The sequence below is a fragment of the Osmia bicornis genome, chromosome 10, assembly GCF_907164935.1.
Source record: "Osmia bicornis bicornis chromosome 10, iOsmBic2.1, whole genome shotgun sequence".
NCBI classification, from domain to species: domain Eukaryota; kingdom Metazoa; phylum Arthropoda; class Insecta; order Hymenoptera; family Megachilidae; genus Osmia; species Osmia bicornis.
In genome coordinates, this window is record NC_060225.1 from 7,788,289 (window position 1) to 7,812,676 (window position 24,388).

The window sequence follows — 24,388 nt, forward strand, 5'->3', positions numbered from 1 at the left end:
GTTTTGTATTCCGCAGACGTATGACCGGACGAGCTCCGGCTGGATCGCAAACGATTACTTTCCAGGTTTTTTAACCTCGTCTCACCTTGAACCTTCCGTTTCCGTTTCGCCTTCTCTCTTTCGCCTCATACCCGTTCTCTCTCTCTTTTCACCGCTCTCGTTTTCCGCGCCACGACTCTGCCTCTTTCATCGTTCAACCATTATTCTAATGAAAATATGATGAGCGTCATTTCACTGACTGATAGCCGTTATTACCGTGTAACGTCCGCCGGCTGTGCAGCCGTTTCCGACGCTGCGCTTTACCTTTGATTTAAATTGCGAACGTTTTCCGTGGCCGACATACCTACGAGACTTTTCCTCTGTCCCTCGTCCCCATGGCCCAACGAGACCGGCTACGATCCCCACGCCGCACCGCTTTCATTTCCTGCGATTTTCAGTCCTCGCCCCGTAATCACGTTTGCCCAGCTACGTGTACCTGCCAGTACTTAGGATTTACCTCGCTGTTCCGAGAAACGACCGGCGCACCGCATCGTCGCGAATAAAAGGCAGAAGGAACAACGAAAACACCGAAAATCACTGGTCCCGCTTTTTATCCCGCTAACAAGCCGGGAAATTTCCCCGGATCCGGACAGTTTGCCCGTCTACCGTTTCCGGCACGTTTGTCTCTCGAAGCTGACCACCGAACACTTTTCTCTATTCCTATTCCACCCTTCTGCCTCTTCGCAGAAATTCGCGTTTCGTTCGAGACCACGCGACCGGGAGTACACTCGAGGCGTCGAGGCTTTTAAACGGGCGAAACTAGAAAAATTCCGAAATAAAAAGAGCAAAATCGCGCGCCTCCTCGAAAGTTTTCCTTTTCCTTCTTCGCGTCGTTGTAACTCGAAAAGCTCCGGCGAACAATTCTATATTCTTCGAGGAGTCCCTAGAGAGGGGAAAGGTTTCCGTCCGTCTTCTGGTAGGAAAGTAAGAGCGACGCGACGCGACGCGAGAAACACGAGGACCGTTTCCATTTGTGGCAACTTTCCCTCTACTTAATGCAATATATCTCTTTGTTCGAGCGGATATTGCCTCGATCCGAATCGAGCAAACGCGTTTATTCTTCATTTGCACGCGCGCAAGCATTTTCGCTACCGTTTCCATCGTATTTACCGCTCCATTAATCGATGGAAAAACGGATTCCTGCCGGGATGATACGCTCTTTGTCTTGGATAAGAGAGAAATGGAAGAGAGAAAATACCTCCATCATTTTCGTCGTTTTAAATGAAAATTATTTTTCTCTAATATTTACGCAATAATCCCGAATGTGCGGCAGGATGATTAACTTAATTCAACATCGTTCCGCGTTTCCGTGATTCTCGAACCGACTATCTTTGAGAGACGCTTGTTGATTCGACAGCAATGAGAAAGCCACGAATTTGAAACGAATAAATAGTAATTAGAATTCGAGATCGTTACTCGGGCGCGAGCATCCGGATTTATTTGTTCGAAAAGAGGGAAAAAGTTCCTTAACGAGTATCCACGAGCGTAGCTTCTCTTCTTTCTTTTTTTTCTTCCTACAGAAGAAGAAGAGGAAAAGCGGATGGAGAAGGAGGAACGATTCGAGTGGCGTTGCTCGTAATTGTAGCAGAGAAGAAACAATTTCGACCCTTAGCTTGTAAGGTGGATGGTAAAGGGACGCGAGTGGCGAAGAAAGAAAGAAATTGCTCGATAGGTACTTCCGTAGGGTCGGAAGGCAGGACGCGAGAAAGGAAGACGAAAAGTTAGGTAAAGAGGGGAAAAGAAGAGAGTAGATAGGAAAGGTCGCTTCCTCTCTAAGGGTGGATACGCGGTCCCAGGGTGGTAGCGGTGGTGGAGGAGGAAACGAAAGATTTCTCTTGACGAATCTCTCGAATCGTCTCTAAAGAAATTAGTATTCGTTCTTTTTAGGTCCGCGCGATTCAATCTACGAGGTAAATCGAGTTGGCGAGCATGACGAAACACGCGGCCGACGAATTAGTCCCGCTCGAATTTCCTTCCTCTTTTTTCTCCTCGTCTGCCGCAATCTCGCGGCACTCGTACAGCTACCCCTATCCTCCAACCCATCTCGACCCACGGTTTCTCTCTTCCTTCCGATCGTCGTTTTTAATGGAATTGTCTCGAGCTCGTTCGACTCGCGCTACCCTCGATGTTTTTAAATCGCTTATTATCGCTCGGACAAAAGCGGGATATTATCCGAAAGTTTTGGCGGTGGTTCGCATCGTTGGCTCGCTACGAATTCGATTAAGTTTACACGATCGTGATTTTGTCCCCTCGACACGCTCTCGATATTCTCCGCGGATGAAACGTTTCGAATATCGAATCGTGCGCGCTCCTGTTACTCTCGTCGAACATATAACTGGTAGGTAAACGTTTCACGAAAAAGTTCATCTGTACACGGAGAACGGTTCGATTTAATTAATTTCGAAATTAACGCTGGCTGCTCGGTATCCCGACGACATCGACTGGTCTAGACCTCTTCGATTCCAGCGGATGGATTCCGATTTGTTTGCGTTGCGTCAACTCTCTGTGCGCGCAGCTATTTCGCGACATATATATATATTTTCTGTATATGCATATATATATATATATAACATATACCTACACATATTAGAAACGCGGCATTCGACGCGTACAATTTCGACGGCTCGACGCGCGATACCTCGTCCCTGTCATTAATTTACATCGATGCGGCGAATTATAATCACGGACAGAGAAACGAGCGCAAAAACGGCACGCGCGGATTAAATTCGATGCGTTTCGAATCAAAATATCGAACAGCGATCGCTTTGTCGGACCAAAACTACTTTTCCCGTTACTGAGATTCAATTTTGTTGAAACGTTCCCTCGGTTTTTGGCTTTCCAGCCACAATCAATTACGAAAAAACCTGAAAGTTTTCGGTTTTCCTCTCTGTTCGTCCTTCTCAGCTTAATTCTCAGGAAAAAATTGAATTTGTCGCTCGATCAGAGTCGCTTTCCACGTAGGACAAGGCGGAGGCAACGGATCCTTCCTTTGTCCTCCGGGAGGATCCGTGCGCATCCACCCACCGCTTCACTCCCCTGATCTTTTGTCGACAGAATTTCGTATTATACTCGACCTGTTGATGGTACGTGTGTGCTCGGACTCGAAGCAAATGCGACGTCTTTGCAGAGACAGCCAGAGGAGGAAAAGCGAGGGAGAAAACGGAAAGACGTTTGCCTTTGTCTCGGGATTTCCTTTCGAAACACGCGAGAACTCGTCACTTTTCGCCGGGAAAGAAAGAGCGGGAGAGATTAGAACGGCAAAAGCGGGATATACGCTTCCGTCTGGTGAGCGATGTCGGCGAGACGAATTGCCTCTTCCGGAAACAAAGTTTCACTCTGTCCGTTTCCCTTTTCCTTCTTCGCCACGGATTTTCGCGACCGTACAGCGTCCCCGATTCTACGCCTTTATCATCCTAATTCCCCTAAGCTTTTCGTTTATTTCGATTCTTCGCGCGATTCCACGCTGGGAAACTTGAAAAAACTTTCTTGTCTTTGAAAAAATTCGCCTCACGGTTCGAACATTCTTTAATCTTCGATTCGATACAACTTTGTTGCGAATTAAAGAAAAGTTATGTGGAGGAAAATCAGGGAAAATAAGTCGAGGAATCGTTCGAAACGAAGCATGAAATCGTAAAACCACTTGACGGAGGTTGCGGAAAACGATTCTCATCCAAAGTAGAAGGTTGAGTTAGTAGGCGGAATGGAGAGAATCGCGGGTAGGAACACGGGCCGAATATCATCGGGTTTGATAAGGGAAGCACGCGTGCTGCGGCAGGGGTAGTTTCTGAAAGGGCAGGAGGCTTTGCTCGAAAGCATCCCTCTACGGACTCGGCCAGGTTTCCAGCTGCCTTTCATTTTTCCGTCTACCCGTTTCATCCCATTTTCATCTTGCTCGGCATATCCGCGCGATCCTTGCGTTCACCCGAGGGGACCAAACACCTATTGTTAAATGCCGTATTATTCCGCGATAACTCTGAAAAGATTCGATTTGTCCGACCCAAGATGTCTTCCTGTCTCTTGTCCCGTTCTCACGCTCAACGGGACTTTTCTTTCCTTTATCGTTTTCTATTATTGGTCAGTTCGAATTGTCGTTCGATCGTTCGACAGGATAGGCAGAATCGCGATACCGTGACCGAGGCGGTGCCGTAAACACTGTTTATCGAAGCTTTTCCCTCGTCCGGCTGGTCGTTTCCTCGAAGACACGACACGCATTCTTTCCGGAGAATCGAAGGAAGCTACAGGTTGCCATGAATCGAAGACGGAACGAGAACAAGATCGGGATCTCGCTCTTTCCACGAAGGCAAACAGGCGAAACGATAGCACGTCGGTTAGCCGTCGTGCCGTAATCGCCGAAAAGACTGAGAGTTCGAAAGGGGTCACGGTTGCCCCAGGCCGGCGAAACTTTTAACGGGCGAGCGGGAAAGTTTGATTGCTGAAATAGTTTGCCGACGGTCTTATCTCCGCGTCGCGGCGACGCTTTTACACCAGGAAAAATCGAAAAAAAAAAAGTGCACCCAGAGTAGAGAGCGAGTCGCGGAAGTTGCGGCGACACTGTGGGCGAAAATTCGCAGCTAATTTATGTGCCAATTAATTGGCAATTAAGGCGACGGTTTTTCGGGCGAATTAAATTCCCCGTCGTTGCTTCGATACAGCTGGCAGAGATGGTAGAAGCGCAAACAAAGGGAACGCGGACCCCTTCGAGTTGTTATTCCCGCTCGGTCGGAAGTTGATTTAAAGTCTTCTCTCTCCCCCGTTTGGCGAACGTTCCCCAAGATAGAAAGGGTTTCGCCTCTACGCGATGCGAAACTTCCAGTTCCGCTCTCTCATCCTGGATCAGCGTTTAATCGTGGCTACTTTCTCTCAGAGATAGGAGTACATACTACAATGTATACGCGTGTACATAATATAATATATAGAGACAGATATAGATTCGCGGTCCGTCGATGTTTTTCCCCTCTGCGCGTTTCGTTAATCCCCTTCGCCTCGGCGTTTTCCTTTTTTATCCATTATCTTCTCCTTCGGGATTTTCAGTGTCTATCTCGAACGAGCTCCTCGCTTCGTCTCGTTATTTCGATCCCACCAGCCAGCCACCATCTCCGATGAAATTAAGCTGTAGCTCGACCAGCCGGTAGTAGGAATTTCGAAAGATGGCTCGATTCGGTGGAGAGCGCGCTTCGATGGTAAGGCCATCGACGAGTTCGTCGGGGGTGGAACGATTGGAAGAATTAATATCGATCGCGGGTTATTTCAGGAAGCCGGAAAGGATGGCTAAAGAACGTTTCGCTCGTCCAGGAAATATCTGGTCGTCGAGGAAGACGATGCGACGTAGCAACGGTGTATGGAATTTGATCGGGATTTCGAGTTGGAAACGCGAAACGAATCGCCTTCCCTAGCAAACACCTTCTTTATCCATTTAAGAAGAGGAGAACAAAGAAATCCGCGAGGACAAGGGAAGCAACCGGTGTGGAAAAGAGAACAGGCCCGGAAAACGACAAAAGAGTCTCTTGCTGGAAGCGTAAACGCTGTTGATTCTTTTCCTTTTCCCTTTTTCCCCCTCGAACGGAGTAAATATTGACCGTTCCGCGCCTCCGGGCTTCTCCGTCGGTTCTCTTCGGCCTTCAAAGAATCCTCTTTCTTCCGTCGCGTCGTGGTTGCCGTAGTTTCCGTGGCAATGGTCCGAAACGTTAAACGCTAATTAGGATGGCGAAGCAAAACGTTCGAACGTTCCTCTCGAGCCCTCTCGAGGGATCAAGTTCGACGACGCGATCCTAAGGTCCGCCCCTTCGACGGACTTGAACTTTCAAAGACTCGTTTTTCCGCGCAGCTTTGGTCGAGCTTCGCATTAAAACCTTTGACTCGAGCAAAGTTTCGCGTTCAATCTTCGCGAAGGATAGAAGGAAAAAGCGGTAGACAGGCTGGCTTTCTTTCCGATGCTTTTCTCCTCGAGTTCGAGGAAAGTCACAGACGAGGACGATTTGAGGAGAAAAGTCAAAGGAAAATAAAAGAGTACGGCCGACGAAGGTTCCTTGATTCGGACTCGTTAATTAAGCATTCGGTTCGATCTAGAATCTAGAGAGTATCGAGGATGTCGCGTTTTCCTTGGAACCAGTCGAATTTCCGCCAGTTTACAAGGCGGAACGAACCGTTTTCGATTCCAAAGCTTCCTCGTTTTCCGGCTTAACCGAGCGTCGAACGAGCGGTTTTCTTCGTCCGGTAGTTTGCACCCGACAGCTTTGTTCCTTTTCGTATTTCCCGTTGACTCGTTCGCCAAGAGAATCGCCGGCCGAAAGAATTATTTCGTGGGAATTTCACGAACGGTAGACGCGACAGGAAAGTTTTGCCGTTTCGATGCCGGGCGTAACTCGAAGTAGATAGTTCCCCGTGCGAGAGGCAACGGGAACCGAAGATGCCACTTAGCTCTGCTGCAAATTTAATTTCCGCCTGCTGCGGGACTCGAAATTAGGCTAATGCTACGGCAGGGACTATATGCCCTTTATGGAAGGAGAGGAGAGGCCGACGCGGTGCTACGGCATCCGACAAAACGATGCGACGCGCCCTGTCTCGTATCTCGCTCCTCGAGCAGGACAACGTGCAACTTCCGATTGAAAATTCATCCGAAACGTCGAGCGATAAGTCGCTTCCAACGTCGCTTTACGATGAGGCGAGAAACAAACTAGATTTCCGATAACGGAGAGTTACTTTCATCTCGTTTGACAGTCCGGGGATGTCAATTAGCACGGTTATAACTGAAATTCGCAAGGAAAAGCAAAACGATAACGAAGAAGGGAAAAGAATCCGATTTCGATTCTCGCGGCGGAGCAATGAGACATCGTTTGCATTTTCCCGTCCGGATGAGAACGGGCAGCAACGAGAGATTTTTCTTCTCGCGGACAACTCCCACGCCGAATATCCTCGCGAACAAGGAAATTAGTATTCCAACGAGGCTCCGGTATCGTTATCTGATCTCGTCCGTACTCGACACTGCAAACCGGCGAAGCACCGATGCTATCTTCCCCGTTCGAGGAAACCTTTAACGTCCACGGTATCCCCCCGCTTTCTCGTGTTAAGTTTTACGATACGAGCCGCGAAAATACCGGATTCCCTTGGATATTTCCACGCGCGAAAAACGATTTCCCAAACGCCGCCAAGTTGCGAAGCACGTACCAGACAGGCGTCGTGAAGCGTTGCATCGCGATTCCTCTAATCTTTATCGCTTTGCAATTTTCATCCTTCGAAGCTCTTACTCGTGAATCTTCACCGGTGAAGTAAACCAAGCGAGAGAACGCGTCGCCCTCGAGTTCCTTTCTGACCGCCCATGGTTATCGATTGTTTCGCTACTATCCCGTGTAATTTTAACCGCATTCACCGATGTTATGTTGTTACATTATTGCATCATTACATGCTTGGCGTAATCGCATTAGCCGAATGCAACCTCGTTACGAGCTCGCAGGTATTTATCGCGGCAATGCGTTCGATAACGAGATGCGTATGGCTTACGTACGGAGCGGGCTTTCGGGCGCCGAAATATTCGAGCGGGCCCATTACGACGCGGCTGACTCCATTTCGCTGTGAAACTATACCGTTCCAGCCCAAGACTCTCCAGACGCGTATTTTTCAACCGCTCGAATTAAATGCTCCGCTTATCCAACCGGCGGAGAAAAATTCGTTCAACTTTTAAACTCTTCGCTTCGCGCAAGTAGATTTCACGAACAAAAACAAAAACAAAGCCATGGATGGGGTGCGGGCGGGGTGAGCGAGGAAAAAAAAACCTGTGAAAAAAACGGGGGGTTCTTCGCGCGGTGGTGCACGGCTCGATGATTAATCGCGCGCGACTTCTCGAGGAGAGAGAGAGAAAATAAAAAAAAGGAAATGCTTCACTCGCGACGGCCGAGCTCCTCGATTTTAGTTTGTCGCTTACGGTCGGCAACCGCACCCCTTTCGCGGATATCCTTCGCCAGCGAAACTTCGATTTATACCGTGCCGAGCCCCGACCGGTACGTCGAAAAGTTGGCAGCCCGTTTAATTAAGGAACTTTTGTCCACTCGACAAGATCGGCCGGACAAAGTAGAATTTCCCTGGAAACTAGGCGACCCGATGCGTAAGCGAAAAATCCGGCTGCTCCCCGATGATTATTATCGGTTCGATGAGAAATCGATGCGCGAATCACGAGTCTCGAGGCGTTAATTATTTTCAGAGGATCGCGCGAGCCCGCGGCAGTAAAAAGAAACGAAAGCTGTGCTCGCTTCTGAAAAGGCAGCGAGAGAGAAAGAGATGAGGCGAACGGGTAGGAGAGGGTGAACGAGGGTGGGAGAAGAGAGCGAAGGAATTTGCCCGACGGCTGGGGAACGCGTATTATTGCACCTGTGGGAAAACGATCACCTGACTGAATCAACTTTATAACAAATAAATTGAAATCACCGGCGAATTTGAGAGATCCGAGCGAATATCCGTGATTTACGAGGAACTGGATGGCGCCGGATGGCAACGGCATTGACACGAAATAGTCGGCAATTGAGGGTGAAAAAAAGGAAGGGAAGGAAGAATGAGAAGAAAAAAGAAGAGAATCCCGATGAATTTCGAGCGTCGAACTGCAGCGATGCAAACAGGAACGAGGAGAGCGGTCGGCATGGTAAGAGTTTGGGGATGAGGGATGAAATGGGGAAAGAGGAAGAGGAGAGAAGCTTCAAAATGGTAGTAGGTTCTTTCTCTTTTTCTGAAGGAAGAATACGAGAAATTGCGAGCAAAAATATCCGTGAGGCAAAGTTGGAATCGAATTAAAAAGCTGGCCAAGCCAATTAAGGCGTTTCGCGGAAGTTTAAGAGATTCTTCCCGGAAAAGGGTAAGCTTTCCGGGCGCACGGCGCGGCCCGGTGGTCGTTTCTTCTTCATTTTTTTTTTTTCTTTCTTTCCTTTCTTCTATTACGTCGCCTTCCGCCTGGTCGCCGAACTGGGCGCCATTAAGCTGTTCGCTCTTCCGTATAAATAGAAAGAGAAAAAGAGATCGCTCTGCCGGATCGGAGTGCGAAAGAAGAAAGGCTTCGTTTAATTTCAACAAAATTTAGCTCGTTATCTTGCCGCGTCGTTCGCGGATTTTTCGATCGTTTCTTTTTTCCTTTCACCCCTGTGACAAACCTGGTACACGTTCCTTCCCCTTACCTCGTCACCGTGAAAACGGTCGCGAATCAGTTATTCACCCAGGGTTCTCACCCGTCACCCTACTAATAGATACGTGTTCTGAGCGATCAGCTGGTTCGAGCAGACAGCAGCTGCAGCTACTCAAGCTTTCGTTAAATATTAAATTTCGTCTACTCCGTTAGCCTCGATAACGCTAATAGCTGTCGGACGGTAACGGCGTGGATAGAAAATGGCTAACTAAGCTCGTATCGAAATAAGGTTTCAGCATGCTGCTGGTACTTACCTTCGTAGACTTTGAGCTGAGCCTCGGCTGACACCGCGTCTCCGACTCCATTCTCGGCCACACACTCGTACAGGGTGCTGTCGCGGGTCGACCTGACAGGTTCGATCCGTAGTAAAGCTCCGTTTTCATAGTTGTGCACCAGGTACCGTGACTGCGACGCTGCGGCACAACACGAAAGATTGAGGCGAACGAGGAAAAATAGATGGACGAGGTAATGGCGCGGCGAAGGGAATACGCGTCCTCTAGGTAGAGAGATAAGACAAATTATCATGAGAAAAAAAAAAAAAAAAAAAAAAAAAAAAATGAGAACTGAGGATTTGAACCGAGGACCTTTAGATTGCGAGTCATGTGTTTAACCACGAAGCGGATCCATGACTCGCAATCTGAAGGTCCTCGGTTCAAATCCTCGGTTCCCAACAATTTTTTTTTTTTTTTTTAATGATAATTTTTATGTAATAGTTATTCAAAAAGAGACAAATTATCATTAAAAAAAAAAAAAAAAAAAATGTTGGGAACCAAGTTAAACAGTTTAGTTTTGTTCGTTGTTGTTATTATTCGTAATAGAAAGCATAAGCACTACTCCCCGGCGCAACAATATCATGTACCTACCGTAAAAGGGTTCGCCCCATATAATTTAAATAAATAAATACAGGCGGCTACCAGATCTCGTGGGCGCATCGATTCGAATGGTTCTTCGTATCTGACGAGCGTTCCACGCGATCGCGACTAACTTTGTCACGCGTCGTTATCTCCGTTTCGCTGGATTAGCGAATTTCAGCGTCGCGAACCGGCTGGAAATCGGGGACAATCGGTAGGAGAATAAAAGCGACCGCTCGCTGTTAACCGGTACGATTTTTCGCCGCGCTGCAACCTTCGAACGGTTAATCGGGCTGCAGCGTTCTCTCTCCGAATAGATTTCGATTCCGAGTGGACGAGTTGGTGGCCGAGCGTGATTCCAGCTCGTCCACCAACTCGATTAACGTGGAAGCTTTCGAAATTCACGCGGCAGGACTTCTCAAAAATCGGATATCGTCGAAACGAGTTCGTCTAACGAGGACGTACAAACACGCGGCTCTAGGATTTACGCTCGACGAAAGCGACGGCTGAGATTATCGAATCTTCTCCCTGAAGAGAGCGGACAAGGAAGATGGAGGGAGGGAGGAAGGGAGAAAATTTCGGTGTCTACTTTAGCAAGTATCGCGAGGAAACTGGGAGTGCTGGCAATCTGGCCAGTTTCGGTAACTCCTGAAACCGGACCGTCCTTAGCCGTGTATCCGTATTCGCGTAGCAGCCGGCGTTTCCGATTCGGCCGAGCGCAAAATTTACTTCCGAAGAAAGGAAAACGTCTCGCAATCGTGAAAGTGGAACCGGAAACGAGGACTTAAACGAGAGGAAAGTCGAAGGGTAGCGTTAATTTCGATACGATTTCCATCTCTTTCGTTCGCGTTACTCGAAAGGGGGTTGCTTACAGCAAAGGGGGTTGGCGAAAAGTTACGAAAGCGAGTATACACCGAAATGAAAAGGCGAGGAACGAAAACTTACGAGAAACTCTCTTTCCGTTTTTCCTCCAGTGGATCTGAGGCGGTGGTGCTCCCTCTGCGGTGCAGTAGAAACTCGCTATTCCGCCTGCCTTCACCTGCTGCGACTGTGGCCTCACCAGAATCGTCGGCGGACCTGCGAAAAATATCAAGGGAAACCTTTGATTAGACTCGAATCCTACCGTAGACCGACTCCCTTTTCCAAGACCACCGTTGCTCTCCGACTTTACAAGGGAAAGGGAGACGGGAATTTGTTGAAAAGCGTCTACCGTCTGTCTGTAGTTGGCCTAAACGAATTACCTGGAGAGAAAACGATGGCCGATCGAAGGAAAGGAGAAACGGTTCGAATCGCGAATTTACCAACGCTAAACTGTTTCTTCGTACCAGCTCGGACACGTTTCGTTCGAACGGAATGGTCGTTAACGCGGAGGAAAATTCCGAGCTGGCTCGACACGCTTTTACCGAGCAGTAAAGAGAGGGTGGTGGTTCCAAGATGGATAGAGCCGGTGTGATCCTTTGTCGAGTTGACGGTAGTTTCTTCTGGTCCATCCCAGCTGTACCAACACCGTTGTACCGGAAACGAAAGGACCGGACCAAGAGTCGTGCTATTTGGAGCAAGACTACCGGCCAAGTATTAAATTGGCCTCGAAAGTTTGCGATCGCACGGATCGTTTATGGCCACTCTTCCATGGATCGCCGATTCCAACGGAAACCATTTTACTCTTTCGCTTCTTAAAGCGCTGTCGAATTTCCGCTCGAAAACAAACTCCATCGACGGCAATGGTCGTGGTTCGTCGGCGAAAGGAATAGGAAAAGAAGAAGAATCGAACGTTTCCCTTTGTTCCGTGAAATTTTTCTGTACGTTTAAACCGAAACATTGTTCCGCAAAGCAAATATATATATAAAGGGAGAGCAGGGTTTACCGTGGAAGGGAGGAGAGATCGGTTGAATGCGAACGCGAACCCGCTAATCTATCGAGTGTGCATCGTGCGCGAAAACTGTGAAGCACGGGGACGCGGAACGCAATTTAAGGTAAATATTATTCCATCGGCGAACCGTCGATAATTTTTGATCGAATCGCTCGTTCGAGATTATTGCTATCCGGTGGGGTCGCATTGTGGCTGGACGCGCGACGATTATCATACCGAAATAGTTGGTAACTGGTGCATTAATCGGACACGCTCGCGGCATACGGGACGATGGATGGATTTTTAAATATTTCAAACGGAACGGATGCTGATTGAAACGGGATAACGACCTCTCGTCGAGAGTGAAACGAATTTCATAAAATTCTTCCGCCTCGCTTCAAAACACTTTTCACAGTGTACATGCTGTATTTATTTAAAGTGACCGCGCATTCCCAATCGCAATTTTTCATCCAGCGTTAAAGGGTTGTCCCTTGAATTACGGCAACGATACCTTTGCGTTTTCCGTGAAATACCGATAATGGTTACATCGATAGTTGATTAAATTGAAAGGGTCGCAAAGCGTTGTTTCGAAAGGGGGCGCGACACGATTCGGTAATTGCGTTTCGCTAATTTTTCCAAAGCGACATGAAAGAAATTGCGCGACCTCGTTAACGGTGTTGATATATAGGGAGAAACGTTTGGAAAAGGGAAAAATTTCGGGCGCGTGCCGACGCGTCTCTTCGTTCAACGCGAGAGTAAAAGGAAAGAGTAAGAATAAACGCCGCGTCGCGGAACGCTGGTGAAAATTAGATCGCGATACTCGAGGCACGTCGGGTCGTCGCGTCACTGCCGCGAAATGAATGGCGGACCGTTTTCCTTGCTCTCCCAGTCCAACGGCTGGAAAATAGCGGACTACGCGGAAAAGGCAATGATCTTTGTTGAAGGCAAGGGCCGTTTGGCGTCTAGGAAGAATTCGACATTAGTTACACTCGGAGTGTCGCGAGCAAAAATCGGGCGTTCTTCGTTCATGGAAATGTTTGCCCCGAAAGTTTGTAATAACGAAGGATCGTGAGAGCCGATCATGGTCCGTGTAAAAACGGTCCAGCCCGTATCTCATACTTAAAGTTTATACCGGTTTGGCAGGAACTCTGCGAGCGGAGGCGAGGCGAAGCTGGAGAAAAAGTTTCGCTTGCGGCGAGCTCGCCTCTATTACGCTTTATAGCCTGCCGCGACGTAATTGAAAAAGTAGCCGATAACGGAGCAATCTGCATAGGATTTGAATAAAATTACGCGTTACCTACTGCCGAACGTATTACGGAATCGATCGCGGCATCGCTCTTAGCGACATTAACTTGCCTTGCGAAAACGTTCGCGGCACCGTACAGATTTTTCATTCAAATCTACCGTTTGCCAATTAATTCCGAAATCTTTGAGAGCGCGCACGCGATTCCTTCCAAGTAGATGCGGATGGAAAGCAGCCGGTTTGGTCAGACATGCAATCTGTCGCAGCGTCGCGGTCGCGTCGATGCCATTTTGCTCTGGGCATCGATTGTAAACACGGTAGTTTACGCAGCCACTATGGATTTCCACGGACGAACCGATGATATTCGGTAGCAGGGAAAAGGGGAGACGAGAGAGTCGTCCGCGTCGGCGTCGCTGACAGAAACGTCAGAGGGGAACACGGTTGCTGCACTCGCCACCCGCGTCCAGTGTAAATTACAAGAGCGTGAGTTTATTATAAATAATTGCGCGGACCTTACTCGAATTTTAGCAAATATCGTATCGAAATCAGAGGCCGATCGCTCGGAGCAGATCGTGGTTTGCGCGTGATCGAAAGCTCTCGGGGTCGAGAACGGGGCAAATATTAATTTAAATGGGTTTCCAACCCCACTGTCCGCCAGGCTGGCGAACGGCATTCGCGTATCAACGGGGGAGCAGCAGCCGGTTCGCTTTTCGAAAGCTTCGCCGCGTTTTCTACCCGTTTGTACGAGCACAATGCGCCAACAATGGGAAATAGAATCCCCCCCGATCGCGCGGATTAAATAATGAAAATTTTCCGCCGTCCTCCGGCGAACCGTGAAATTGAATTTATATGCCGAAGAACCGTCATTGGCGTTTAAGTGTTATTGCTCGCCACCCCGTTGCGATCTCTCTCACCCTTCGCCCTTTTCGCTCGCCATACGTTTCCAACGTCGACTTGAAGCGCGACCAGAACGTACGACCCATCTCGGGACGCCGCGCGACCAATCGAACGATATAACTATCAAAACGAAGAGAATCGCAGTTTTTAGCTTGACCGAGGTCAGCTCGAAATAGCTGACCTGCCCCTTTTCGTCCGCGCGAAACACGGGTCAACAAATTTCGATCAATGCTTCCTATTCGCCTCTCGAGAAGAGGCAAACGATTTCTGTACCTTTTCGGAAGGATGCGAATGCTGGTTTTTCAAAATTGTCAAAATTCGCGCACAACCAGGACAATCGCGTTCGCGAAATTCCCATAAACGAATCGTCGGTACAGCTCAGCCTCGATGGCTGGTGTCGGATACGCTCGAATATGAGATTTCAAGATTTCAATTCGGATCTGTTGTTCGTGACCGCGTTTAATTGAATTCCGGGATTTTTAAAGCGAACGCGAGATAGGCGGGCTCGCGCGACCACGATGATTTCGCGCAGCTGGAAAAATTGCAATTTATTTCTTTGGAATTAAAGCGTCTATTGCTTGATAACTTTGCCCTCGTCGCTCGACGCGTCCGACCTCGATGCTTTTATTCTACCCTTTCTCAGCGGGAGCTCTATCACCACGAACGCGTCCCTTTCCTCCTAAGCAGTTACTTCTTTTATCCTTTCCTTTTTTCGCGATAAAGTTACGCTTCTGAAAAGAACGTCCACCGTCTGCCGAGGCAGTCGCGATTTGTTGGTCGCGGATTATCCGCACCTCGCGTTTCTTTAACGAGATAAGTAACGCAAAACCGAGCATCTTCGCTGACAAAGGCAGAAAAAAATGCTTCCCTCGTCGAGGGAGAACGCGACAAGAAAGGCGACTCGTTCTTTATTCTCGTTTCGCGTTTCCTTCTACTTTACTTCGACGATCGCGAAAACTGCAACGTTGTTCCGTCGTTAATCGCGTTCGACCAACCGATCCCACTAATCGAGGACGAATTCGTTTCGCGCGACAGACAGGCAGATGGCCGGAATACCGATTCGCAACTTTGGAATTCCTGTTCGCGACGCGGCAGCCGTCCCCGTGTTCAAAGTATATATCACGGGGATGCATGTTCGCGAGTGCATCGAGGGCGGGCGTCGCAGTTGCATCGAAACTGGGCTGCGGCTGTGGGACTGCGAGCAAACACGCGCAATACAAGCTAGTACCAGCCTATACGAACATTTGTATGCGCTTACGCGATCAGCCGAAAGGAAGAGACGAGGGCGAGGGCGAGGGCGTGGACGTATCCTATACATATAGACGTATCCCACGGAATAGCACGGTTTGGCTTCGATACGTATGCAAAGCGATCGCGTTTAACCAACTTCTCGTCGAGAATTTCCATTAGCCGAGAAGGTCCGCACAGATTCGGGGACAATGGCGAGGATGTTTGGATGTCGACTGTTTCGGCGAGATCGAGCCGTCGCTCTCGCGTCGAACGATTTCGAATCAACGCGTCTGGTAGCGCGAATAATTCAATTTGAATATGGATGCACAGCACGGCGCGAGAGGCTCGAAAATCCGATCTCGCGATAATTTAGCGAGTGTTTCTTCGCGAACAATTCGATACCCTGCCTCGGTCGGGGTTACAAACGGAGTCGGAGTCGAAGTCACGGGGTTGGCGTCTATCTCCTGCTCTTAACAGGGTCTCCACGGGTCTATATAACGGTGGGCGCCGAGACGGTACGCGACGCAACCGAGAACGCCCGCAGGACCTGCACTAAATTTATGCAAATGCATGCCGGCAATATTCTAAATAAGTAGCTTCACCCCTGACTCCGTACACCTTGCACCCTCGGTGCCTGCGGTGCTATCGCCAACTTCTAGCCCGGCTGTGTAAATTCGACCGACCGACCAGCCAACTAACCGACTCGACGACCGTTCATGCGAGCGTTTCGCTTCGACGACTACGAAACGACGCGACGCGACGCGACAAGAACCGGCATCGAGGCGGAAAGAAACCGCGAAACGACGTCGACCGCTGATCCGACGAATTCCAAAGGAAACTCGAACCTCTTTCTCCTCGTCGTCGATTCGCGTGCCTTTGAAATTTTCATTTCGGGAAACACAGACTCTGGCGATGAAGCCACGGTAACGCGTATCCGCGGCGAAAGCCCTGTATCCGTGAGAGCGGTTTCGTATCTCGTTTTTAGCCGAGCCGGCCAAGTCTGGCCGAATGCAAGTCTGCCGGCGCAGCTGCTCGTAACTGGCTTTTAACGCTAATAGTGCTTTCAGACCCATTTAAAGAGCATTTACGAAACGTAGAAGAACGCGAAACTTTAGTACGTTCCGTGCTTTGCGATCTTTTTACTCCGTCTGCGATACTCGGAAAATTAAATTCGCTGGAGACCGAGTTTACCTTTGCTCGAGGACGGCATCGAATATGCACCTTCGTCCTCGTCTCCGTGGTATTCGAATTTATCGCGACAGCGGACCGGAATGACGGGAATATCGGGAACGGGATGGAAATTCGGCGAGTCGAAAAGTAGGCGTACGGCGGAGAGGCACGCGCAGCATAGATTAGAAAGGTTCTGGCGCAGGTGACACGCCGCCATCGGGCTAATCAGCACTCAGCGTTTTAACGCGGTTAATTGTCCTTCAATTAGCCGCGCTCGCGGCACCGTGACTTTCTTGCTCCTGTTCCGTGAAACTTTCGCAATCGTCCCTCGTACCGTGGTGCGCGCAATTAGCCAGTACCGAGTCCTCTCGCGCATTAAGAAGACCCGTAAAAACCGCGCCAAGATGTGCGGAGGAAAATTACGCAAAGATAAAGTCCAAGTTATACCGTCGTTAGAGAGTGACGGACTCTTCTTCGCTCTCTATCCACTAGTCGAGTATCTTTTCGTTGTAGAAATTACAGGAGGAGACTGTTTTCGTGACCTTAATGCGTTACCGTCGCCTGTTACTCTCGCGGTGCCGACTTGGGCGCGGCGGGAGCCAAGTCGATAGGCCGCGAGCAAAATTTATCGTCTATATCTCGTTATAAAAGAGGTTGGTACACGCTCCGGGGGCACAAGTGATCGAGCAGCATGAGGCTGGAAACGGGAACGCGACTCGAAAGAAATGGGAGGGAAAAAAAAAAAGCTGGCCAGCTTGAAATTCGATTTCGCGATGCAGCCTCGGTTCGACGACGATATTGACTGGTCGTTCGAAGGACGGTTCGCGAATAAATCATGGAATCGATTCCGATAGGTAGTCGGTGCCGCCATAAATAAAATGCGCTAGATATCGTAGATGGACGCGGTATCCGAAAGAGGGGAGAAACAAATGACAGCGTATAAGCGGGCAGAAACATTCGAAAGTTGCTCCGTGCCACGCTCGACACGGCTTGTGCGCGCGGAATTTGAAATTCAAAGCGTGCGGAGAACTCCCGATAAGAGCCCCCGGGCTCGCTGCAAAAATACACATTAGCGGATTTGAAATTTAGATCGGTTACGGTCATCCAAGCGAAATTGAGTACCGACCCTCGAAAACAGACCGATTTACGGCGGTTTTCCGCGAGCCTAACGAGGCCCTTCAAACGAGGCACGCGAAAGAAATTCTCCTTCAGACGTCTTTCCTTTTCCTTCTCCTTTCACTTTCTTCTCTATATTTCCCTCTTTCTCTTTGCTCTTTTCCATCTTGCCATCCAACCCTGCTCTTTTTACTCTATTTCCCTCTTCGAGCCTTCGATAAATCTAGACTCGAACAGCGCGCATTTGACGCGACGCTCGTACTTACTTGTCATGTATGTGATGTACTGCGAGTCGCTGATGTTTCCTGAAAAAAGCTCGTTGAGTCGAGTCTCGTACGGTCGCGGAGAACGCTTCGTGGGCACGGAAGATTCGCTACGACGCTTGTTTCCGGCCGAGTACTGCGATTAATTGTTCGTCGCGACGCTTAGTCAGTCAAGTTTGATCGTAATTTTTATTCGGAACTTTCGTGCCGATGCGTCGCAAAACGGGGAAACATTTGCGAGCGCGTAAAGGTAGAAGGTAAACGCGTGGAAACGAGGAGGAGGACCATTCCCGAGGCGGTGACCCAGTCGAGTATCATGAAAGCTCTCGGAAGAGCGTGAAACTGCGAGGAAATTGCGTACGCGTTTACCTCTAGCACGCGTTCCCAGTCGGAACGCTCGAAAGACTGACGGTCGCCTCGAGCACGCGTTGTTTTCACATTAAATATGTATTATTCGTTCCTTTGTTCGCGAGTCTTTGTTATTCCTTAAGCTTCCCTCCATTCTCGTCATCGTCGTCGTCTTTTATCGCGTTGAAAGGTACGAATCGCTAATTGCACCGTCTCGGATGCGATACGACAGGTAAGTGGTAAAGTAAGTTTGAAAAAGAACTTGGCTGTATAACTCGCCGCGTAATAAACGCGGTGTTCCTGCTCTATCTCGAAACAGCTACCAGTGTTTTCCTAGTGTACGCAGCTTACACCACCGAACACCCTCAACCGTCCCGATCTTTCTCCCCTGACGTCCACCTATTAGTTAACCGTTTCACCGATTTTTTCCTCTTCGCTCGAGATACGGCAGCTCCTCGATAACTCTCGGATCGGGGCCGTGCACCATCGACATTATTCTTCGCGAGCAGCCGGCCATGCATCTCTTCGCGTTTGAAAAATTTCCCGACCTCGACGGATCGCGACGCGACGCGACGTGACGCTTTTTGCTCTGGCTGCTCGTTTCGAAGCGAGTCACGAAATTTTGGCCGATCATCGCTACCGGAACGCAGAAATCGGCGAAAGAAACTTTCGAGCGATCGCTACTCGATATTTAAATAGGACCGTCGTGTATCAACGTCGTTACCTCGCGAGCACGTTGATATCGTAACTGGCCATCCGCGTACAGCTGACCCATATACCGTCCGTTATAATACAAGGAGCATGCCGTACAAACAGAGGGAGGTAGAGGGAGAGATTTGTATCTCGATCACGAGCGCGGAGGGTTATTTTCACGAGGGTAAACGATCGTACGTACAACAACTACGCTGCTGCGCGAACACCGATTCCATTCGTTTCGTTTGTCTGACGTACGTTCGTTTCTGTTTATTTTTCATCGGAAACCGACGGCGTACGCTCGTATCGAATTTGACACCAACGGAACGGCCGCGGTCGATTTTTCCATTTTTCCACCGTTTTTCAAAACGCTCAAGCAACTTTGCTGTGATATCGGCCGAAGCGCGGACGAGACGTTGCCACGCGACCAAACCGAATCAAATATCGAGGCATCGCTGCGATGCGACGGCGATGCGAGAATCGATATGGATCTACTCGAAATAAACGCGAGCGAGCGAGTGCGATGAAAAAGGATTTGCCTGGACACAGGTCGAGTGCAGGGTCGTTTTCGACGATACGGAATAATTCACGAGAAAATGGCAACGCGAACGCGGATACGTTATGATCCGTCGGGGTATTCGAGCCAATAATTAACGACGCTCCAGAGTAAAGCGTAAATAAAAGTAGGGAAAACGCGAGGGATCGATCGACACGAACTCAGGACGGAAAGAACAGCGCAGCAGAGCGGGGTAGCTTTTATTACTGGTCGTTTGGCGGCGACGTGGCGGTTCCCTCCCTTTTCTTTATCAAAGCGTCAACCTATTAAACCATAGCCTGGTGTCCTTCGGTGGAAAGATTGACGTGTAACGCATAATGGACACGAGGAAAAGTCGAGGGGAAAAATGAAAGAGCCCTACGTGTACCGCAACGTCCGTTCTTTCGCGGGAAAGGAAACAAATACGATTAAAGTTGGAGAGAGAGAGAGAGAGAGAGAGAGAGAGAGAGTTGGATGGAAAATAAACGACGGGACAGCGAGAAAGGAGACGAATCGATGGCTGGCTTCGGAGCGAATTAATTTCGTGGAATCACGGCTGCAAGTAGGAAATCACGTTTAACGTTCGAGCGTTTGGACGTTCGGTTGTTCGGTTGTTCGCTGGTGGGTGGACGCGGTCGGGAGGATGGCTTTCTCATTGGGTTCGTGATCTACGATATTGGCGTAGTGGCGGACCGAGACACCGAGCAACCACCACGAATTCGTAACTCTGCGCACACGCTGTTTCCATCCGAAGCTTTTAAACGATCCCTACACTCTGGCCAGAGTCGTAGATCGAACAATGATCACCAAAAATCCAGGCGGAAACAAAGTGTGCGAGCGACGATGGGGAGGAGGAAGATGCGAGATTTCAATTGTCGAAGTCGGCACTGTCGTCGTCGGCAGTTCTGTAGCTCGAATAGCCTATGTGGTCTATTACCGGACCGCTAAGAGGGTGGAATTGATTAAATAATTGGCCCCTTAGATCGGGGGCTAGTTTCTGGAATGAATGCGCTGGCTGCTGGCCAAAGCTCGTTCGAGCTGTCGAGGGCCAGGAGAAGGAAGAAGGGCGGATGGGGTTGGTTGAAACCACTCCTTCGCACCAAGTACCCCGCGCGACCACCCTGCCATAGAACACGGCTGCTACGTGGCGCGATAGATAGATAGATAGAGAGAGAGAATCGGCGCGATGGGTAACTGGAAGGCGATTGTCTCGTCTCGTCTCGTCTCGTCTCGTCTTCCCGCGTAGTTAGGACACTGCGAGCATCTTTGGCAAACGACTCGAAAGCGACGTCCATTAAACCTTTTAATTCCCTCTCGAATCGTAGCCGAACTGCCAATGCCACGTCATCGAACGTATTTCACCAGCCAACTCGACCCAACCAGCTCGCGTTAATTAACGTACCTTTATGCGAGCCGGTTCGATCGCAGTTTTTGCTATCGCTAAAAACGCCCACCAGCTAGAACGTTTGGCGAGCTCGGCCACGATAACGACCGACGTTTCAAAGCGTAGCCGCCAATTCCCCGCACTTTTCAGCGGTTTGTTTATAGTAACGAGATAAGATACGCGATCGATGTATGGTCCATACACGTCCGTGCCAATTCGATGAATTACCTTTTGCAAGTACGTCATGCGAAAGAAGTTGGAAAGAAGGATTTTTCCTAGAAGTGGAAAGCTCGATCAACAATGTGGATAGCATAAATGCGAGGTAATAATTTTACTAGGGCGATTCGGTCAGCCAGTTAACACCGACGCGGACGCGTTAAAGAGCTCGAGACTTTGCGTGATAGCCCTTCGAGAAACTCGTTTCGGGAAGCATGCGATTAAAACGACTACTGGCTACGTTGCTATACTAATTAGAGCCCCGTTTCCATGACGCGTTGGGCGGCTCGGCTTCGATGTTGACGTAGAAACAACTTTGCTCGGACTATGCGAAAACGAATATATCGAACCCCTCGATTCCGTTCGATTTCAAACGCTATCCTCGAATAACGAGGCTGCTCCTCTTCGACGATTACTATTACCGATATCTCGAACGATTCCCCTCGATCGTGCCGCGGAACGTACGATAAGGATAGGTGTCTGGGTGAAACGTTACTCCTGGTACAAGGTTTACTTTGGATCTCGATGCCGATCGCGAAAAACCTGGAACGAAGCTAACCCCAAGGCAAACAGGAACGAAACGAGAGGGGGATAAGTAAAACGGTTTAACCGGCTCTTCAGATAATAGACATAAATATTCGCGGGCTTTTTCGGATTTATATTTTACGCGTATCAGCCATCTAATTTACATGGAAAATTTAGTGGAGGCGACGCACCCTTCCGGTGAAACGTTCTGGGGCATTTCCGTGTACGCGGGTACGGTAGCGAGTGATGGCGTGTGCGCGCCACCGCCACCGCCACCGCCACCGCCACCGCCACCACCTTTTACCCCCGGTCAAACTGAGGCAACAAAAGGAACACAGGAGGAAAAAAGAAAGAGAAAAGAGCAGACGGAATGAGAAATGGAGGAAAAACGAAGGGCAACGTTCAGAAGATATAGCCCCGCTCGATATAACTCTTGACTAAGCTGCGCTATTGAAAAATGATATTCTAGTCCCGCGAATGAAATATTATCGCTTCCAGTTCCGTCGCGCGATCTCGCCGTGAATAACCTTTCCTTCCCATCTAGAGAATACTCGAACCGCCCCTGACCGATCGTCTCGAATTCGTCTTTCGCTTCAAAATGCTTGAAAATTAATGGGAAATTTCTCGGAACCATCGATAGTTTAACGATTAAAACGAATGAAAAGTAAGGGCGCCCTAACGTTTCTCCTTTTCCGATAAGGAAACTGATAAAGGAGGATGCTTCTGATTTTGAAGGGATTTCATTGGCAACGAAAAATCGCGAAAACGGCTCGGTAAGAAGTTTTTCCGTGGAAGAGATTATCGGAAAATCGTGGGGACGAGTCGACGTAAACGGGTGGAAGGAAATATCGCGCGTACGGACGAGTATACGGATACGAGAGGCGCGAGCTGGAATAGGTTGAATCGTTCGAGTAATTCCCTTTTACGATTTTCTCGGCCCATTCTACGGCCGGGTAATGTTCCAAGTGCACGGTGAAAGAGAAACATAAGCGGTACGGAAAGAGGACCAAACGAGCTGAATCGAGGGAAAAGAAATTCGCGAGAAAGGCAACCGAGACGCAGTCGGTACCCGCTGTTAGGCATCCTCGTGCGTCTTTCGCGAGTGCTCCTGCAGCTGCAAAAACTATTCGAGATTTCTACTCGAATTTTATGATTTAAATCGCGCAGTCGGCAATATTCGCCCCTTTCGCGCTCCCTTCGCAATCGAGTCAGCAGTTGATCTTTCGCTTTACTTTTTATGACGCGGCTTGCGTTTCGCTATCTTTTGCAACCTTTATATCGCGACTCATCCCGGACAATTTTCACGAAACGAGCGACGCTCGGTTCCTTCGCGCGTCGACGAGAACGCGTGTGCGTTTCGGTCTCGGTTGATTCGCGGTGAGCCACGCGCTATGATCAGGACAGCGTAATAACGAGAAAGCATAAATTGACAATTTGTCCCGGAGTATTGGTTCGGCTGACCAGCTAGGTCAAACGAAATAATTGGTACTCCCTGTCAAGTACCGCGCCTCCACTTCCCTCTACCATCCCACTTTCCTTTGTCCGCCGCGGCGAGTTCTCTCTCGCGACTCTCGCGTTGCACCCATCTCGAAATTCATCGCGCCGCGTAACGCGTTATCGCATAACGTTGCTGGATATCCGAGAAAAGCAAAATCCGCCTCGATGCTCTCCCGTAAGCATGCAATTTTACGAGTGTTCGACCGAGGGGGCCGAGTAAATCCGTTCCCGCTCTAGGATCTATAGGATAAACGCGATCGGCTGAAAATTACCGATGATAAAGAACGCGATTTTCTAGCCGATAGAAAGGCGCGGAGAGGTGAACGTTCGAATAACCGTGGACAGGGTGTATTTTTGCCAAACGCATATACGCAGCTTTGCAGCTGGCACCAACCAACCAATTCCCCTACGTCCCCTGCATTCTTCGACCAGCTATTTTTATATATCTATACAGGGTATATATTACGCTTCAAGAACGGTCGCCGCCAGTTATACGCTCAATTCGGTACGAATGAGCCCCAACGGAGGAATACTCGTAAAGCTTTCGTTGGAAATTCAAACGCGACTCAGCTTTCCGAACAATTTACTTCGAGCTCGCGAGGCCGCGCGATGCGATCTCTGCGCTTGATTCACGAACCGCCAGCCACTGTTCCCGATCGCATTCCTACCCGATACGACACGCTTTTCCCTTTTCACCTCGGAAAGATCGGAAAGATTTCTCTTTCGCTACGGCGAAGAGGAGAAGGCTGGAACCGAAATATTAGAGCCAGTGCGATCTGCCGGCCGAGATAAACCGTGAGCGAAACACGTGCAAACAACCAAACACAGACCGGATACGAATCTTCTCGACGAGTCGAAAGATACCTTTTACGGCTAAAATCCTAGGGCGGGTTGTTTTTCCAGCGGATACGGCCGAGAAAGGATACCGATTGCGTTTGCTAAGCTGTTGGCTCGATTCTCCAATCTGCCGCGTGCTTCGTCAGGGCTTCCCTTCGCATCGAATCGACCGGTTCAGATCGAAAGGGTTGAGATTACGACGAGATTAGGTGTTCCCCGAGCAAGCACAAGCCACGCAACGCTCGCATTTTTCAAGAAATCGGAGGCCGAGGTGACGTCGAAAGGAAAGAAGAAAGGAGAAGGCGAGCGTGCGGCTTTAAACGATTAGGTGCTTCCCTCGCGTTCTCGATACCAAGGGAAACGAATCGTTGGTCCCTCGGAACCGAGTGGCCCTCGAGTGTCATCGTAGCTTTTAATTAAGCTTCACTTGGCCGTGCAAACTTTGTTGTTGGATGCCGGGGCGTAGACTCCTCCGGGACAGGGACAGGGACAGGTAATTCAGTCTGAACGGACGGACAGCAACGAGAAGTTT

At 49.3% G+C, this 24,388-nt stretch overlaps 1 protein-coding gene across 8 annotated transcripts in view; it reads right to left on the minus strand.

Annotated features, from left to right (window-relative positions):
- The window catches only part of LOC114875593 (tyrosine-protein phosphatase Lar), a 160,691-nt gene that overhangs the window by 60,572 nt on the left and 75,731 nt on the right, over positions 1 to 24,388 (minus strand). For all 8 annotated transcript variants that reach the window (XM_029186030.2, XM_029186034.2, XM_029186032.2 and 5 more), the window contains exons 4-5: positions 10,999 to 11,130; positions 9,457 to 9,615 (exon numbers count right to left, since the gene is read on the minus strand). In XM_029186030.2, the coding sequence (XP_029041863.1) occupies positions 9,457 to 9,615; positions 10,999 to 11,130 (291 nt within the window). The remainder of the gene's footprint in view (positions 1 to 9,456; positions 9,616 to 10,998; positions 11,131 to 24,388) is intronic.